General features: G+C 56.3%; 1 protein-coding gene across 1 annotated transcript in view; it reads right to left on the bottom strand.

Annotated features, from left to right (window-relative positions):
- Positions 1 to 17,264, bottom strand: part of ZNF185 (zinc finger protein 185 with LIM domain) — a 38,673-nt gene extending 21,409 nt beyond the window's left edge. Inside the window, exons 1-13 of the mRNA XM_023725023.1 lie at positions 17,212 to 17,264; positions 16,986 to 17,109; positions 16,556 to 16,621; positions 15,287 to 15,325; positions 15,121 to 15,198; positions 14,573 to 14,665; positions 14,013 to 14,096; positions 13,254 to 13,337; positions 12,979 to 13,020; positions 11,336 to 11,415; positions 5,105 to 5,195; positions 4,180 to 4,284; positions 2,634 to 2,720 (exon numbers count right to left, since the gene is read on the bottom strand). Coding sequence (XP_023580791.1) covers positions 2,634 to 2,720; positions 4,180 to 4,284; positions 5,105 to 5,195; positions 11,336 to 11,415; positions 12,979 to 13,020; positions 13,254 to 13,337; positions 14,013 to 14,096; positions 14,573 to 14,665; positions 15,121 to 15,198; positions 15,287 to 15,325; positions 16,556 to 16,621; positions 16,986 to 17,109; positions 17,212 to 17,227 — 989 coding nt within the window. The 5' untranslated portion in view covers positions 17,228 to 17,264. The remainder of the gene's footprint in view (positions 1 to 2,633; positions 2,721 to 4,179; positions 4,285 to 5,104; positions 5,196 to 11,335; positions 11,416 to 12,978; positions 13,021 to 13,253; positions 13,338 to 14,012; positions 14,097 to 14,572; positions 14,666 to 15,120; positions 15,199 to 15,286; positions 15,326 to 16,555; positions 16,622 to 16,985; positions 17,110 to 17,211) is intronic.
- Positions 17,265 to 18,955: the final 1,691 nt, after the last annotated feature.

The following is an 18,955-nucleotide window of genomic DNA, read 5'->3' as shown; positions in this document are numbered from 1 at the left end:
CCTTCAGAGCTGCATGCTCTGTTCTCTCGCGAACAGGTGGACCGATGCTCACGGCACACAGAGCAAGCACTGGCGCGCGGGCACCTCATCATGCCCACACAAGTCCGTGCCCTCCACTTGAGTTGCACGCTCACCAAGAGTCCCTTGTGTTTGTTCCCAGACCCATTTAAGCCACTTGTACTTGTAACTATAATGGACTAAATTCAACTAACTCTTCAGTAAACTCGTGACAATGAATGGAAAAGGAGAGTGGTTATTTATGAGAACTACACCAACTTCTCTGGAATGACAACAGTAAGTCTGAGAAATCATTGTCAAACTGAGTGTAAAATATTGGAGCAAAAAATTATAAAACTCCAGAAGATTCTTCATTCAAATTATTTTGCTACTTACTTTGAGGGTTGGCTTCACTTTAAGGAAACAGAAAGTGGAAAGTGAAGACTTCATCTTACGGGGTACACATGCAGGAAGGCTGATGGGGACATATGTTCAAAAATGAACCAACTGAGATCCACTCACATTGGGTCAGAAGTTATGGAATGAACTGTGCCCCTCAGAACACGTGTTGAGGTCCTAACCCCGGTACCTGTGACTGTGTCCTAGGGTCTTTGCAGATGTTATCAGTTACCATGAGGCCAGACTGGAGCAGGGTGGGCCCCAACCCCATCTGAGTGGTGCCTTTATAAAAGAGGAGGGGAGACACAGAAGGAAGACAGCCATGTGACCACAGAGGCAGAGGTGGGAGTGATGCTGGAGAATTCTGGACATCAGGCTGCTTGTTATGGGTTGATTTGTATCCTCCCAAAAGATACGCTGAAGTCCTGACCCTGCACCTATGAATGTGACCTCGTTTGGAAATGGGGTCTTTGTAGATGTTATCAGGTACCATGAGGTCCTACTGGAATAGGGTGGATCCTGGTCACTTCTGAGTGGTGTGCTTATCAACAAGGAGAAGAGACAAGGAGACAGAGAGATGCACAGGGAGAAGACGCCATGTGAAGACACAGGTAGTCCCTGACTTACGACGTATTCGAGTTACCGCAAACCGCACTTACGACCGTCTGGTTTGTTTTTGTATATCTTATCGTTAGTAATCTGTACTACACACAATGTTGCAGCCTGTAATTTGCTGATGTTATCACTCCCAGATGTTCACCCGCTGATGTTCAAAGATTGGATTTACAAAGACACTGATAATGCAAGGCAATAATAATGAAAACTAAGCATAAAGAAGAGGTATTTGACTTACGTCAGAAACAATTTCTGATGGAGTCATCACAATGGAATCCTGTTGTAAGTCTGGGACTACCTGTACATCTACAAGCAGCACTGAAACACCAAGGATTGTGGGAAACACCCAGAAGCGAGGAGGGAGGCCCGGCACGCTGTCTCTCTCAGAACCTCAGAGGGAACGGGCAACTGTCTCTCTCAGAACCTCAGAGGGGACGGGCACGCTGTCTCTCTCAGACCCTCAGAGGGGACGGCACGCTGTCTCTCTCAGAACCTCAGAGGGAAAGGGCAACTGTCTCTCTCAGAATCTCAGAGGGAACGGACACAGCCGAGACCCTGAACTTGGACTCCCAGTCTCCAGAACTGTGAGACGATGCATTTCTGATGTTTAAAGCCCCCACTTTGTGGTGCTTTGTTACGGCAGCTCCAGGAAACACAGACACAAGCCTTCTAGGGAAGCCAGCAGCAAAGTGATTCATAGACGCAGTGTGATGTCGTGTGTCTCTGGCCCAAAGTAGTGCCAGATGAAGGGGAGGGCCCACCACAGCTCTCCCCACAGCGGCCATTCCGGGGACTTGCTCAGAGACAGTGTTCTCAGAGGAACGGCTGCTGTCCCCTGCGTTGTTGGCTTGGGATCTTGGATTTAGAGGTCGGGCCCTAGGGCTCGCATTTTGTTTGCAAACGATTAAAGTTAGTGAGAGAAAGGGACCCCCAGAGGGCTGTGAGTGAGGCAGCCTGGAAGGAAGGCAGGAAGCAGGGGCTCCTCCTGGGGATGCCCTCCATGGCCAGACTACAGTTTGGAGCTGAGTTATTTGTGCCAACATCTGCATACCTGGCATTTGTTCCCAGGGATGACTCTTGCTTGGTTTGGAACCACTTGGGGGCAGGTGGGATTGTGCCACCACCCCTTCCCCTCGAGTCACCTGGGGAAGCGGCCCCTGCCTCCACCCAGGTCCAAGGACCCACGGCCCAGCAGACACGTTCGTTTCCTAGCTGCTTTTCCTCTCACAGGGTCTCAAGGCAGAGCTGGCCCAGGCCAGGGCAGAGGCAGGGGGCTTGGGGTTTCTGGAAGGGAAGGGAGAAAGCAGGCAAGAAGAAGGACGGCACAGACTCATGCATCGCTCGCTCAGTCGTTAGACTCTCCCTTCACTCGGTGCTCACATATTCAGGGTACGTGCTCCATGCCTGCCCCAGGTGGGCGCTGGCCCTCCAGCTGTGAGCGGGACCTTGTACCTGCTCTGGAGATGCTTGAGAGCAGGGGGTGGGAGAAGGAGGAAGAGTCAAGCAGAGATCATTCCAAGAAGAAGTGGACAGGACAGTGACAGGAGCTAGAGATCAGGGAAGCATGGACCACACCGGGAGGGAGCAGGGCCCACCCCAACGGCCCGTCACCCGCTGCTCACCCTCCTCTCCCAGAGCCGCCGTCTGCTCCAGCCCAGCCTCCTGGGGCTGCCGATGCCAGGTGGCTGTCACTCGGCTGTGAGCTGCACCTGTGGTTGGAAGAGAAGCCTCTGCTGACTTTGCTAAGGGCTTTGCGCGTGTCTACCTCCAGCCTCCTGAGTGCAGGCTGAACCCCAGTCTACTCCGCCAGCAAGTGTTCTTGCATTTCTCCAAACTGGATGGGCTGGGAGCTGGAGTGGAGCCAAGAACAGCACAGGAGGAGGCCAGCCCGATGGCCAACGGCAAGGGGCAAGGCGTTGGGGGCCACCACACACCATAGAGCCCAGAAGGGGACAAGGCCCTCCTGGCCATCTGGATCCCTTCCTCTCCTTCCAGGGCTCTGTTTCCTGACTGGGGCTCTGGGGCCTCCACTGTGGTCCTGACTGGTTACTAGCTGCCAGCTTACCTCCCACCAAGGAGAATACCCACCTCAGCACCACTGCCTGCCAGACTTGCCCTGTCCCCTGGACTGTTCTGGATGGAATTGTGTCCCCAAAAACATATGCTGAAGTCCTAACTCCTGTACTTGTGAATGTGATCCTGTTTGGAAATAGGGGTTTCCTTTTGTTATGTTGGAGTCCTGGTGGTGTAGTGGTTAAGAGCTGGGCTGCTAACGAAAAGGTTGGCAGTTCAAATCCACCAGCTGCTCCTTGGAAACCTTATGGGGCAGTTCTGCTCTGTCCTAGAGGGTCACTTGCTATGAGTTGGAACAGGTTTTGTTATGTTAATGAGGTCATACTGAGTAGGGTGGTCCTAATCCCTTCTGAGAGGTGTCTTATACAAAGAGCAGAATAGATACAGACGGTGGGGCGGGGAGGGGAGACCATATAAGAATTCATCTATAAGACAAAGAGTTTCAAAAAACACCCCAGGCTACTGATTTGGCCTTCTAGCCTTCAGAACTGTGAGACAGAAATCTCCACTCATTAAAGCTACCCACTTATATTTTTGTTACTGCAGCCCTAAAAAACTAAGACGCCATCTTCAAACCCCCACCCCAGTCTCCCTTTGTCTATAGGGTGTCCTGGAAGCCCCTGCTAGTGCTCTGTGGGGACCCATGTATACTCTGCCCACTGACTTTCCCAAACTCGGTGGCCTTGCTCTGCCCTGGCCCCAGCGCGGGGCTGCTTCCCAGGGCGTAAAAAGCAGGAGGCGGAGCCACAGGCAGCTGAGTGAGAAAAGACCCAGGACGGGGCTGGGGCTGGGGAGGGGACATCCGTGCCAGGAGTTTTGTCCTGCTCTGCAACTGGCTGTCTGAGGGGGCTGGGCAGGGGCCTGCCCCTCTCCAGGTCTCATTCATTCATTCATTCTCTCAACAGATATCCCTCGAGGGTTGCGCTGCCCTGGGCGCTGGGAACACAGCCTTGGTCCCAGCTCCACGGCTGACTGGGGGCTCTGGCTCTACAACGACAATGCAGAGCTTGGACCAGGGCCATGGAGGCCTCGCAGCTCTGGAGCAAGTGAGCTCCAAGTCCTGGGGATGAGCGTCTGCTCCCTGGCATGAGTTACCTTTCAGAGTCCAGGTCAGGGGCCTTGAAGGCCTCCTCACCAACCAAGTCCCTCTCGGGCTCTCTGGGGCTGGGAGCCTCCTTGTCTCTGTGACCTGGGGGAGACCTATGGAGGAAAGAAACAGAAGTTAATAAGCCACTCACACTCATCCCCAAATGGCCACTGCCTCCAGGAGCCTCACACCTGACAGAGACAGATCACAATCTCCTTACTCATAGCTACTGTTTAGTGAGGGCCACCACACGCCAGGCCAACGCAGAGTTCTCCTTACCGTGCCTGCATTACCTCCCCACATCCGCCCCAGGCCATGGCACTGTAATTATCCACACCTGCTTTCCAGATGAGCAAACTGAGGCCTAGAGAGCCCGAGGGACTTGCCCTACGCTGCACAGGTAAGAAGAGGAGGAGCTGGGTTCTGCACCAGGCGCTCTGACTTCAGAGGTAGGGACTACATTCCCTCAGCTGTGAGCGTAAGTCCTGACCTCCTAACCCAACCCCTCTGTTCTCTCCAAGGTCACTAGGGAGCCCCATGGTATCAAACCCAACAGAGGGATGCCCATCATTCTCCAGGCAGCCCTCCTCAGACCCCCGTCCCCACTCAGCACAGAGGTCTGTCTGGTGTCAGGGCTCAGCGAGGCTGTCCCTTCCTTGGCAGGTGGGTGGTGGGGGCTCTGGCCTTGACCTTGCTCTGCCTCCCCCACCCAGCAGCGAGCACCTCCTGCTGGTCCAGGGCTGCCCTTTGATGCTGGGTCCCCGGACCGGGCCTGTGGCCTCGCACGGACCAGATGCTTGCTCCGCAATGGTTGTTGAGTGGATGCAGCAGCAGGACCAGCACCAAGGCCACCCTCATTTGCATCCCACCCTGCTGACCCCCACATCCCTAGAATGAGTGGAAGGGGCCAGGCCAGCAGCAGGGCCCCCATACCTCGGTCCTTCTAGGTCTGGGGCCACCAGGCAGAGTCCCACCGGGGGCGTCATGGTCTGCAGGCAGACGATGTCCTCTGCTCTCCCGCTGTAGGCCAGAAGAGACTGCCATGAGCTGCCGCTCACAACATCCGCTGTGGCCTATGTGTGCTGGGCTGTCAAGGATGGTCTCCCTCAGGAGCCTCCTGGTTGTGCAGAGGGACACTCAGACCCATTGCTCTTCTTTGTGGCTCTTTTCTAACCTCTTTTGCCTGGAGCCTTCTTGGTGGGGCAGCTGAGCTTGGCCCCTGACCCCAGAGCAGTGAGGGATGAGGTCCTTCACTGTTACCCTGCCTGTGCCCAGCCCTCCCTCGGGCACAGCCCTGGCACCCCATCTGCAGACAAGGCCAAGGAGAGCCTCGCAGTGTCCAGCAAGAGTGCTGTGTTCATGGGCTGGTAGTGACCCATGACGACCGTGATGCCCAGGAAACAGGCAAGCCCAACTTGACGGAGGGCCAGTGGGTGGGACTGGTGGAGACATGAGGGATAAGCAAGCGAGCAGGTGCCCAGGAACTGGAGTCCTGAGGGTCCGACACACCCAGTGCTCAAAGGGCCCCTCCGAGGGCTCCGTTGCCCAGTGCCCGCCTGCTCAGAGTCCCCTCACAGTCCCTGCACTCTCTGGACCCAGGTGAGGGCATCCAGAGCTCCTGGCCTTGGGGGGCACCTGCCCTCAGCCATCCCTCCCCAGGTGCATGGCGTCAGACCTATGCCATCCTTCCAGACCCAGCCTGGCTCTCTGGAGCCTCACACCTTCCTGCAGCGGCCCCATGGCCCTGGCCCCACAGTGAGCCTGGGGCATGCAGGCAGAGCTGCAGGCTAACTCTACTGTGCTGTGTGGACCACATACATCCAGCCCCAAGGGTAACAGAGCTGCTTCCAGACAGGTGAAGAGACGTAGAGAGACCACAGGATGGGCTGGAGGGGACCCACGTGGTCAGATGGAGGTCCCGAGGAGGAGGAGCTGGAGGGCCAGGGTAAAGGCAGGGAACTGGATAGCTCGCCCTTTGGGTGAGCCTGGGCAGCATGGTGGCCCTCTGTCGGCCCTGGAGTTGACCCTGGGGCCTGGTTCTGAGTTAGACTGGGAGCTCACTGAGGGCCAGGGCAGTGGGCCGCTCATCTCTGTCTCTCCACCACCACCATGATCCCGGCCACCACAGGTCGCAGCCATGCTGCTTTGCCTAAAATACATGTGCGCGACGGAGGGGGCCAGCTTGACTTTGGGATGTCACTGGTGTTTCTGGTTATGTCCCAGAAGAAATTGTGTCCCTGTGCCTCTGCCCCAGCTGGCGCCTCTCCTTTGTCATCCTGCCTGACAGGCCAATGTACTTTAGAAATATTAGGAGTTCCCATGAGTATCTATACAGTGACAGCTTAGTATGGAACAGTGATTCAGAATTAATATCCAGACAGGAAATCCCATCGCTGAGTACTCAGGATGGGGATGGTCTTTCTTACATGCTACTATCCCATGGTTTGGAATTGTACAATTAGAAACGTCCACTCGTGATCTAGCTGCCACTGTGGCCCAAACTGATGATAGAATGGCTGCACAACAAGAGTCTTTAGAGTCCTTGGCAAAGGTAGTATTGGACCACCGAATCACACTGGACTTTATTTTAGCTCAGCAATGAGGGGTTTGTGCTGTCTCAAATACCTCTTGCTGTTCACGGATAAATACCTCTGGAGAAGTAGAGCAACACATTTCTAAAATACGCCAAAAGGCTTCTTGGTTGCATAGTATTCCCCCCATGACAGCTTCTTCCTTCCCTGACATTTTTAGCTGGTTGCCTCAAAACACTGGATATGGGATACACTCCTTTCTATTAATCTGTCTTTTTCTTCTAATCATTGTAATTATTATTATAAACTCATTGCTGTCAAGTCGATTCCGACTCATAGCAACTCTATAGGACAGAGTAGAACTGCTCCATAGGGTTTTTCAGGAGCGCTGGTGGATTTGCACTGCCGACCTTTTGGTTGGCAGCCGAGCTGTTAACCACTGTGCCACCAGGGCTCCAATTATTATACCCCAAAAATACCAAACCCATTGCCATTGAGTCAATTCTGACTCATAGCGATCCTATAGGACAGAGTAGAACTGCCCCATAGTGTTTTGGAGGAGTGCCTGGTGGATTCAAACTGCCGACCTTTTGGTTAGCAGCCGAACTCTTAACCACTACACCACCAGGGTTTCCAATTATTATATTTTACAAGTCCTATAATAATAATTATTATTAGCTACCTACTCCATACCTACCCGTTGCCATTGAGTCGATTCCGACTCATAGCGACCCTATAGGACAGAGTAGAACTGCCGCATAGGGTTTCCAGGGAGCGCCTGGTGGATTCAGACTACCAATCCTTTGGTTAGCAGCCACAGCTCTTAACCGCTATGCCACCAGGGTTTCCAATAATTGTTAAATATATAACGCATTGTGCTTCTCATTGCCATAGCCAACCCTCGAGGCATATGACTAGGGGACAAATTATGTATTTAGAAGAAGCTGATTTTTCTAAGATGAAGTTTAGTTCTGAAGTCAAACGCTGTTTAGAATGCCGGTTATTCCTTTTAATGTGGCCCTGTTCCTTACGTCCTCCCTGATCAGAATCTATCCACCCTAAAGATAAAACCCGAAGCTACAGCAAGGTGAAGTTGGATGGTACCCAGCTACTGGAAGACCAAACGGTGTGTGGTTGCTAAAAAACAGCATCCAAAACCTAAGAAAACAGCCAGAAGAGTAGCCTAGCTATAATAAGGGAAAAGACCTCTACGTCTGGATTCGGACAGAAACATGGTGAGATCCAGTTCCCTGCAGAGAGCAGATACCTGGAAACAGCAGCTTAAAAACTCACATAGAACAATCATTCCCGAAGGTTCCAAGTTCTTACAGGAGACTGGTAAATTCTTTGTGGGTGATCTGCTGCCCCCTAGCGGTGGCTTATTAAACGGGGGAGAGGTGTGAGGAACTTTTAAATTTTGAGGTGCCAGGAGGTCTGATTGGGGGAGATTTCAGAACTAAAATTAGGCACTCCATTCAGGAATTAAACTGAGGGTTTTACTTCTACACTCCTGGTAACAATTAGGCTTCTGTTAAAGTTGCTGTCTGAAAAACAAAGTTCAGCGTGTTTGTTATGTTAAGAATGTTCATTGAGTTGTTAAAATAAATTAGAGCCTATACATAAACATGTTGTTTTAACTACCGTAACAAGTCCCCCCCGCAAGCGCCTAGGCATTATCTCTTTTCTCTCAGCTAAGTAAGCAGAGTTTATTTACACTTTCCTAAGTAACAGTCAGGGCCTTGGTGGTGTAGTGGTTAAAAGCTACGTCTGCTAACCAAAAGGTTGGCAGTTTGAATCCATCAGGTGCTCCTTGGAAACTTTATGGGGGCAGTTCTGCTCTGTCCTGTAGGATCACTATGAGTCAGAATCAACTCGATGGCAATGAGTTTGGTGTTTTGGTTGAACTAATGGTCAGTTCTGTATCCAAAGATTCCAATTAAGTTCGCCTAGCCGCAAATATATCACTAACTTTCATATCACTAAACTTTCAAGTCGACATTGTTTATACTTTTCATTTAAGAAATATTGCCTTAGTTAAATTGTATCAAGTATGAGAGATCTGTGTTAGAAATTTAGAAACTGATGTAAAGAATGTTTCACAGTGAATGGCCACCTTTGTAAATCTCAGCTCCCTTCCTGCCATTGCTTGTAGTTACCTGTACCCACTCTGCTTGTTAAATCTCTCCTTGTTTTGCTTGTAGGGCAGAGCACACCATTACAGCCAAACTGAACGCCTGCTCTCCCCCGGTTCATTCCTCCAATAAAGCTTATTTGTTTAAATACCAAATTGGAGTGTTGGTCCAGTGACTTCACGAGGACACACCTGGGCACATCCTTCTTCAAGGCCTTTTCCGGGGCGCCTTCCAGCCTCCCCTCCCCTCGCAGCGCCACCAGCCCCGCCACCTCCCCAGACCCTCGACCACAGTGGGGCTGAGATCTGCTGGGGCCCCGCACACTCTGGAAGGCGCTCAGAACACACAGCCTGGCGTCAGCTGAAGCCGGAGCCCAGTATTGATCCTCGAATATCCAACGCAGCCCCAGCCGCCTGTGGGAGCGCAGTGATAGTGACATTGACAGCGGCCTGTGCCAAGGCGGCCCGGGGGGAGGGACAGGCTGTTTGATTCTCGCTATTCGCGGGCATATATGCCATCAATCCCCGTGAACACTGAATTAATGACTCCAAACCAGTTTCGACAGACCGACCTCAGTGGGGGCCGTGCATGCGACTCTGCGCATGTGCGCGTCCATGAACTGCCACGAAAATACCGCTGAACATTTTAGCGAACAAGAGGGTTTGGACGAGGAATCCACGAATAACGAGGACCTACGTGGTCTCAGCAGCCTGTAGCCGCATTTCCCTAAGAAGCCAGAAGGTGGAGATGTTGGCCTCTTTCTGCATTTGAAGCTGGGCCCCGATTCTGGTTCCTGGGGCCACAAGGACAAGACAAGTTTGCTGCCTCTCCACATAACAGCTCCTCAAAGACCTGAGTCCTTCATCTGTCCTTCTGATACCCCCAACTTCGAGGTGTGTTGCTAATCCAGGTGGGACTGGCTGGCTTTGCACCCATCTCTGGCATGGCCAGTCCCCTTCTCCTCCCTTGAAACGCACAGGAAAGGGCCTGGGACTCCCACGGCACCCATCTACTGGCCATATCCTCTCCCCGTAGGCACCTCATGCAGTGTGGCCTGAGCTCAATGCAGCCTCGTCCCCACCAGCTACCCAGCTGCTGAAGGCAGACATTTTAAAGCCTCCAGTCTTCCTCGAGGAGTCCCTGGGTGGTGAGAATGGTTAAGGCACTCAGCTGCTAACTGAAAGGTTGGAGGTTCGAGTCCACCCACAGTTGCCTTGGAAGAAAGGCCTGGCGACCTGCTTCTGAACAATCAGCCACTGAAAACCCCATGGAGCACAGTTCTGCTCTGACACACATGGGGCTACCATGCGTTGGGGTTGACTCCATGGCAATGGGTTTGGTATTTTTTTGCTTTTGTCTTCCTCAAGCCCCATCTCCCATCAGTCACCAAGCTCCACTGATGCTACCTTGTAAAGAGCTCTCAAATCTTTCCACTTCTTCAAAAGTTATGATGGAAAAAAGGTATGATGGGGACAGTCAGACGAGCAGGGACGATCATGGGAGGGGAGTGAAAAAGAGAGGCATCTGCAGAGGCTCAGCGCCTCCCTCCCCTCCCCTCTCCTCCCCTCCCAGCTGCACTCCTGGCTCCCTGGGGCACAGCTCTGCCTCCCTCCTGGGCTCAGGGAGCATGGGGACAGGGCCAGGGCCAGGTGCAGAGAAGGCGGCCCCGAGGACACAGATTGAGCTGGGGAGGGGGGTGAGGGCTGCAGAGGCATCAGGAGAGCCCGCACTGCCCTGGGGTCCCTGCAGCCACCCCAAAAGGGCCCTGTGGTGGGGGCACTCAGCCCTCTGGCACTTTGAATAGCTGGTTGCCAGGCTGTGGCACCGTCGGCGGGACTTGGCACCATTCAGTGCAGAGTACAAGGCGGTACTGATTGTTCAGCCTGCAGACTGGCTCAGAAACCAGGGCACAGCCAGGCTGCCCGGACGGAGGTCGCAAGGGCTCTGCCTGCTGCCCTGCCCGTCCATCTCCGCTTCTGTCAGGCCAGCAGTGAGCCATCTGAGCAGTGCCCGAACCACCTACTTGTGCTCTGGGCTCCCGGCTGGGCTAGGCGGGCCCGGCACACGTTCAATCCAAACGGCCCGTGACCCTTTGATCCTGCCTCCACCCATGCTCGCAGAGAAGGCAGCAGTGAGCATCCAGGCCCCCGAGAGGTGCCTCCAGATAGGAGGGAGGACAGCTGCGGCCAGTTGAATGTGGGCGACTTGGAGGAGAGCTGGGAGCAGGTCTTGGAAGGGCAGGCGAGTGCCGCGGCAGCCAGCCCTCCAACCCCCGCATGCTGGTCTGCCACAGGGCTCAGTGGCACAAGGGTTAAGGTAACACAGACACGTACCAGACAAGAGCAGAGCACTGGCTCCCTCGAGGCCAGGCTGCTTTGCTCCTTTCAGCCCTAGGACAGGAGCCTGACAGGCCCTTACAGATTCTGGGCCCCATCCTGTCACTGGGCACATGGAGACACTGACCCTGCAGCCCAGCAGGGAGGTGACCTGGACTGCATGGCTGAGAGGAGGGAGTGCTCTTGCCAGAGCAGGTAGGTCCCGGCTCTTCTCAGAAGGCGCATCCTTGTCCACAACCTCCACCCTTGGGGCAAGACGAAAGGCAGATGATGCCCACGCCCAGGCATGCAGCGCCTTCTCGGTTTCCCGGGAGCCTGTTGGCCTTTGAGGGACACCCCGCGTGGCAGTCAGATCAGGGGCTCAGCGGCTTAAGCGTGGGATAAGCGCAGTGCACTGGGTTGACTAGTGCTTCCCCCAATTCATGTCCATCCCAGTACCTGTGAATGTGACCTTATTTGGAAATAGGGTCTTTGCAGATGTAATCAGTTTACCTGAGGTTGTACTGGAGTGGGATGGGCCCTAATGCATGAGGAAACTGAGGCAAGGGGTGCCAAGGGGTGCCGTCCACCACCAGAGGCTGAGAGAGGCCTGGAGCAGATATACCCTAGAGCCTCTGGAGGGAGCACGGCCCTGTCAGCACCTTGATTTGGACTTCTGGACTCTGGAACAAAGAGACAATAAACTCCTGTGGTTTGAAGGCAGCCAGTGTGTGGCTGTTTGTTCTGGCAGCCCTGGGACACTCATCCGGCCAGTAAGAACACAGCGCGACCTGTCCCTTCCTTTGTGCCATCACCATCCCTTGTTCTTGTGTTCCGACAGCCTTTCCATCCCTCCCACACAGCAGGCCGTCCCCACGTCAGGCCTTTGCCGCAGCTGGGCCTCCTGCCTGCCGCACCTCGGCTCGAGAAGCCACCGCATGTGGAGGCGCCCTAACCACCCCACCGCAGGACCCCAAATCTTCTCCTCCTTCCCTGATGGTGTCACCCCTCCTTCACTCAATTGTTGTCCTGCCATCCTGATGGTTGCCTGTAGGACCCTGGTCACCCCTTAGGGCCCATCTCCAATGTCACAGTCACCTCCCAGGAGAACTTCTCCTGATGGCCCTGGGTGGACCTGGGCCTCTCTGCCTTGGTGCCAGGCACTTTGTGTGCCCCTCTCCAATGGCACACATTGCAGTAGGCCTTTGATCGGAGCCGTTTGTATTTCTGTCTGTGAGGTCTGTGTGGTGACACAGGCCGGAGAAATGGGTAAGAGCACAGGGTGGGGCCAGGAGGGTGGCTCCTGATACTTTCCTGACGCAGCCTGCCACAGCCTGCCGCCCAACAGCCCAACCAGCCAGGGGCTCCCAGGGACAAGTCTCTGGGCCCCAATCCAGTGGTCCCTGAGGCCAGGCCATTGGCCAGCCTGTCCCTGGTGGGGTGGGAGAGGAGCAAGGAAAGAGCCCCTTTGTACTCCGGTAGCCACTTTGGCTTCAAAACCCCAGAGGGTCTTGGGTAACACTATGGCTCCATCTTGGCCAGGGGCCCAGCCCTGTTAGCCATTGACTAATGGAAAGTTCCTGCCACAAGCTACAGGCCTTAGCGTGCTTGCAGCTAAGACTCCTGCCTCCGCAGAACTGGCTGCCAGAGCCACATGAGCCACCCTAGCCACCCAGGAGCTTGCCTGGCCTATGCTGCCCTCCAGAAGGAAGCCACAGCCCCTCACAACTCTCCCTCCTGAGAGACAGTGCCCCACCCCCATCCCACCCCTCCCCAGAGCCCGCACTGCACCCCTGCAGACAGGGGCCTTCCCCGTGTCTGACACTCACCGCTTAGTGATAACTGGGGCCTGTGGCTCCTGGGTAGGGCTGCTGGAGAGGAGAGAAAGGTGACGGGTCAGGCAGGGCCTGTGCTCAGGTGAGATCCAGACCCCTCTCTCCCACTCCCAGCACCCCTCAGACTTCTAGAAAGTAAGTCTGAGAATCCTAGAAGGTCCCCTAGGAGGGTCCTGGGGGTTGATCTCAACCCACCCCCTCACCAGCTGGAGGAAGAGCAGCCCAGTGGGAAGGGGACTGTTCCGGAACCTGCCCCTGGGGCGTCTCACCTAGCACTCTTCTTGGCTGCTGACAGGACATAGGAGTGCTCCCGGGGAGCCGTCTTCCTGACCACACTGCTCGCTGCCTCGGACCTGATGGGGGTGAAGCTCGATTTGCGCCTGCTACAGGACTGTTCATCGAACCTTCACACCCCGGGAAGGCAGGTGCTAGGATCATCCCCAGTTTACAGACGAGGAGCTCAAGGCACGGAGAGCTTCAGTGATTTGCCCAGGAGCCCACGCCTAGCAGGTGGCAGAGCCGGTGTTCACTGCCAGGCAGCTGGCCCCAGAGCCGGCCCTCTCCCCTGTACCCCTTGGCCTGGGGAGCCTCTCACTGGGGACCCTTCCTGTAGGACTGCAGATCTTCCGAGACCTTCTGCAAGTGGGCTGGGTAGTGCTTCCTGAGCCATGGCAGATGTGAGGACTGGCGCCGGGAGCCCGGGGCACACAGAAGGCCCTGGCTCAGAACCTGTTCCCATCACGGCCCACCAGCCACTGGGTGGCACGATGCCAGTCCTTGGACAGTGGGTGGAGGGAAGGGCTGAAGGCAGCCCTTAGGAGCCGGGGCTGGAGAGAGAAGGGGAGGGCTTGGCTTTGGGGTGAGGGGCACACAGGGCCACCAGGCTGCACACACGGCATATCTGCAGGCCCGGGGCCATGGTGGGACGCTCAGAGGGTGCTGGGCCAGTGGCCTCTCCCCCACTGGGCCGGTCTGCGGTGGCTAGGGCCCCTGCCCTGACCGCTGGGATGCCTGGCAGGCACTGTTACCTCCTCTTCTGCTCATCAGACGAGACGGGCACCGCCTCTTCCTCGGCCGCCCCTGCTGAGCTGCGCCGGACGTTGTAGGGTGCCCTGGGGTGCAAGGAGAGGGTTAAGGATGCTGGCGATGCGGCTCCTCGTCACCCTGCCTCCCCCTGCTCCCTTCCACGTGGCGTCCCTGCTCTGGGCCTTGGCTCACGTCCTTTTTTCCTTCTAGAGAGCCAGCCCCCCACCTCTCTCTCCCTGCTCCAATCCTAACTATCCCTCCAGACCCAGCTCACGCCTCACCCCTCTCTCTGAATGACTTCCCAGCAGCTCTGCAGCCCTGGGGAACAGTGACGAGGGATAACCGATAGACACGTGAAGGAATCTCTAGGAACTACAGGTACAAGGCGTGCCTCTGTCCAGAGCCCCCTCTGTGGGCTCTCCGGGGGGCCTGGCCTCAGGCGGCTCCAGGCCACGGCTGTTGCTGCAGGGGTCTCAGCCAGCGGGGCCAGCTCTCCCAGGGCGCAGTATGTGGCCCACTTCATAGAAGACGGACCAGAGCTGGGCCCAGGCCGTCTACTCACAGCTTCTTGTAATCCTCGGTGGTCAGCTTGTAGCCGGAGGACGAGGGCCAGGGACGCCCCGTACTAGCCGTTCTCAGCGCACTGGCAGTGGCACTGCAAAGGCAAAGCCTGTCGTATGGCCACCTGACAGCCCACACTTGCCTTCCATCTGGCTAGCTGGCCCATGGCAGGTGGACAAGGGGGCCTGGGGTCTGTCCTGTTTGCTCTCAGCCAGCCAGACCCCCAGGATCACCGCACCCCCTGAGCAGGATAGCTCCCCCCCACCCGCCAGGCCTCCCAGGCCCCTTGGCCTATCCTTGCTGACACAGAAATGCTGCCCCCCACATAAGAAGGACACCATTGGAGGCCCAGGCCCTGCAGGCTCCCGGCCTGGCTGCTGGGAGTCAGGGGCCCCCGAGCTGGGCTATACGGCCACCTGGGGCTTCCAGGGCCCTGCCCTACCCAGAAAGTGACGGGCAGAGTCCTCTCCCTGTTACAACCTGGGGTCTGGCCCTCACGAGAGGTAGCTATGTCCCCAGTGGTGGGTGGGCTGGCCGCCCCAGACACACCTTTTAGGCACTCCATTGGCTTTGGGGAAGAGCTGCTGGGGCTGGGATGAGCTGTCGACGGGCTTGGTGAACACTCCCCTAGAAAAGAGCCCAGGAGAAGCAGGCGGTGAAAAGTCGGGAGCAGAGTGGTGGGCATGGGGAGGCGGGCAGGGGCTGCATTACTCACCTGATGATGTAGCCCGTGGGAGCTCGTGTGTTCGGAGGCCTGAGGACAGAGAGGGGTTGAAGGAAAGTGAGGCCTGCCAGAGGGGGCGCCACTACACTTGATCCCGCATCACAAGGGGTCAACCTGGCTAGGCGCAAGGGGTCAGTTGTTTGAGCAAACACTACTCTATGTGTTGCTGTGAAGGTATTTACATGTGACTAGCGTTTAAATCCGTTGGCTGTAAGTAAAGCAGATCACCCTCCATAACGTGGTGGGCCTTGTCCAATCAGTTGAAGGCCTTAAGAGCAAGAACCAGAACTCCCCTCTCTCCTCTACCACTAGACCTACAGATCTGGGATACAGACTGCTGGAATCTCCAGCCTGCGGACCTATGGATTTTGGACTTGCCAGTCCTCACAATCATACAACCCAATTCCTCAAAAGCAATCTCTCTATACATATATATGTATATCTATCTAAATATGTATGTTAGATCTAAGCGGCTACCCTGGGGACTCAGAACAATGGTCTTCTTTTAATGGCTATATGTATCCCAGTTGACAGCTGGAGGCATGGAGGCCCAGCAAGGGAGGCCACTGGCCTCAGGACCACACAGCAAGGCCAGGGGCCTGGACCCAGTGACCCCTACGCTCCCGGGAGGGGAGCTGCCCCTGGGCCCTGTGGAAAAACCCTTCCTTGGAGTGTTCACCAGGAGGGGAGTTTCAAAGGACTCCCTGTCAAGGTCCCCTGTGATGGAGAATTCCATGTGTCCACTCGGCTGAGCTGTGGTCCCCAGTGGTTAGGACAGACACTCGTCTAGTTGCTGGCATGAAGTAGTGAGAAGTGACTAATCAGGCAGCCTTGGGCAGAGCAGGGCATCTTCCATCATGTATGCGATGCAATCACGGACCATAGTGCAAGCTAATGTAATGTGATCGCTCGCCCAGCTGAGGGCGCACCGGTGTAGGCTGGATCCTAACCCAGCCACTTGTGAGTTATCAAAAAAGAGCAGAGTGGACACAGACACACACAGGGGACGGCAGATGCCACGGAACGAGGAACGCCTGGGGCTACTCACAGGTAGGAAACTGACACAGAGAAGACCCTGATCTGGACTTGTAACCTCCAGAGAAAACAAATGTCTGTTCTTTAAAGCCCCTCACTTGTGGTATTTGTGTCACAGCAGCGCCAGGACACTCAGACAGACTATGTGTACAGAAGGGTGTCCCTTCTCAGCTCAGACTCCCTCCTTGTCCCTACTCTTCCCCACCGCCGGGGCCCGCCCTTTACCTGGCCTTCTGGACCTCCCCAGGGGATGAAAAGGAGGTGGCGCGGCTCCGGCTGGAAGGCAGTTCTCTGGAGAGAGAAGGGTCTGAAAAGTGTGGCCCCCCAGGCTCCTGCCAGCAACCATTTGCGGCCTCCATTCTCAAAGCTGTAGGCCAGGCCTCGAGGCAGGCATGGGGAGCTGAGTGGATGTTCCGCATAAGAGCTTGGCCAGTGCCCGCTGGCCCCAAGGTCACGCCACCCTCACCTTCTCCCCAGGCTCCAGCTCAGGGCACCTCCCCTACTCTTGAGCTGTTCCAGTCTTGCCCTCAGCGAGCTTACCTGCTCCCTGCTCCTCTCTCCCTCCCAAGCTGGCTTGTGGACACAGGGGCCCCTCAGCCCTGGGTGCAGGCCCTGGGGGCTGTAGCACCTCCACCCTCTGCTGGCCAGGACTCACATGGTGTGCCCCTCTGACTCGTCGTGCTTGACAATCCAGCTCTTGTCCCCCTTCAGCGTGGTCCGCACCTTCATCTGCTTGAGGACGTTGTTGCGCTCCTCCTCGCCGGGGGGCAGGGGCTTCCCTGGCAGGAGCAAGGCTGCAGCCTCAGAGGGGAGCCCAGCCCCAGATGTGCCGCCTGGGTGCAGCGCGGGGCCCTCACCCGGATGAGGGGGGCGGGGCTCACCTTTGGGGCGGCTCATTGAGTCTCCTCCGCAGGTCCTTTCTCGGTGGCTTCCACAGGGCTCCTGGGGACAAAGACAAACACGCAGCTTGTCATTTCATGCCACCAAGTAGGCTCCAAAGCTCTGTTAAGGTCCCTGGCACACCAAGACCATCCAGACTGTTCTTCGTGCCTCAGGGGTGGCAATGGGTGGTGGGCAGAGGCCAGGGAGTGAGCAACCCCAGCTGCATACCCAGAGGACACTTGCCAAGGTGATAGCTGATAACAGCGGAACATGAACCCTTCTAGAGAGTTCTAATGGTCAGACCCCGGGCCCCGGGGGAGAGACTTTGCAGTGGGGAGCCTTCACAGTGCCGCATTGACGAGCAGCTCCTTGGGGGCCAACATGAGCAGGAAGGCCTTCCTTCAGGGCAGGCAGTGGGGGTGGTGGAGAGGGTGAGAGGCTGTGGGACCAGAGATTTGGGTCTTGGACGATCGCCGTCTCCCCTTCAAAGCTGTCTGACAGACTTCAGGCAAGTCAGATAACCTCACAGCTGCCTCAGTTTCCCCATTTGTAGAATAGGGGTAAAAAAGTCTCCCTTTGAGCTGCTGTTACACAAGTGACGGCTCCACCTGGCACCGCAGGCGGCTAGGCAGTTGGACAGGAGCCAGGCTGCCTGTCTCTGGCTGGGAGAGGGGTCCTTCAGCCACCAGTGGTCCCCAGTCAGTGTAAGAATGGCCCGGGGCGTGCGGCGGTTTACTTCTGGGTTGGCTCCACTTCCAGTGGGGAAAGCTAGAGGCCCCACTGCCAGCTCGTCGTTGCCCTTGAGGCCCAGTTGAAGACAGGCATTCGTGGAGGGCTTGCTTGTCCTCTCTTCACCCATCCTGGCTCAGGTATTCAGCCCTCTGGCGGCTCCATGGGGTTGTATGATCAGTGAGGAGTGGGCCAGGGGACTCTCTGAGGCCCCGACAGCACTGGCCTGCCTGGTTGTCCCTCTGGCCTGCTGCCCTCTAGGCCCTCCCAGGGCGAGGCCCTGACAGCCTACACTGTGGCCAGCTGGCAGAGCCGGGGAATGTTTCCGTGGAGGTCAGGCCCATGGGCCCGCTGACACAGGGCAGGGGCCGCCAGCAAACCCAATTAGCCACATCAGCAAAAGCCAGCGCTCCCATAAATTTCCCCGAGGCAGCTATGTGCCAGGAACGGCACCTCATCACTGCAAATGGGAGACTGTGTGCCAGTCCCGGCACCAGGGCCGCCATGTCAGAGCTCTGTGAAGCTCAACTCCTGCCACAGGTAGGACTGCACAGGCCAGTCTCCCTGTCCCAGCAGCCAGGGGAAGGCCCCCGGGCGGGCAGACAGGCTGAGTTGGCCTGGACTGACAGCGTGGGCCCGCTATCTCCCCCGTAGTGCCTGGCAGTGAGTCCCGCTCGGCCACGAACCGACTGTGAGAGCTTGCGGGCCCTTCGTCCTCTAGGCCTCAGCTCCCTCATCTGGACCGGGAATCCCTTCTGCTCCTCAGTCTCCAGGCTCCCCTCAACTCCATGCTGCTGTAGCTGCAGGGCACCCCAAAGACATACTCCTTTCAGAGACCTCAGGAATGTGGCCACCTTCTCCCACCCATAAACTTGGCAGGCAGGTGAAGGTCATCTACGCATGTATCCCAGGCCCGGTACTAGGCCCAGGGAGCTGTGACCTCATCATGGCCTAGAAGGTTTCAGTCAAATCAGAACCAAAGAAGCCACTTTGCAAAACCAGGACAGACTCATG

Source organism: Trichechus manatus, unplaced genomic scaffold, assembly GCF_000243295.1.
Source record: "Trichechus manatus latirostris isolate Lorelei unplaced genomic scaffold, TriManLat1.0 scaffold00279, whole genome shotgun sequence".
Lineage (NCBI taxonomy): Eukaryota > Metazoa > Chordata > Mammalia > Sirenia > Trichechidae > Trichechus > Trichechus manatus.
The sequence above is the reverse complement of the archived record's forward strand: the minus strand, read 5'-3'. Positions and strand labels throughout refer to the sequence as shown.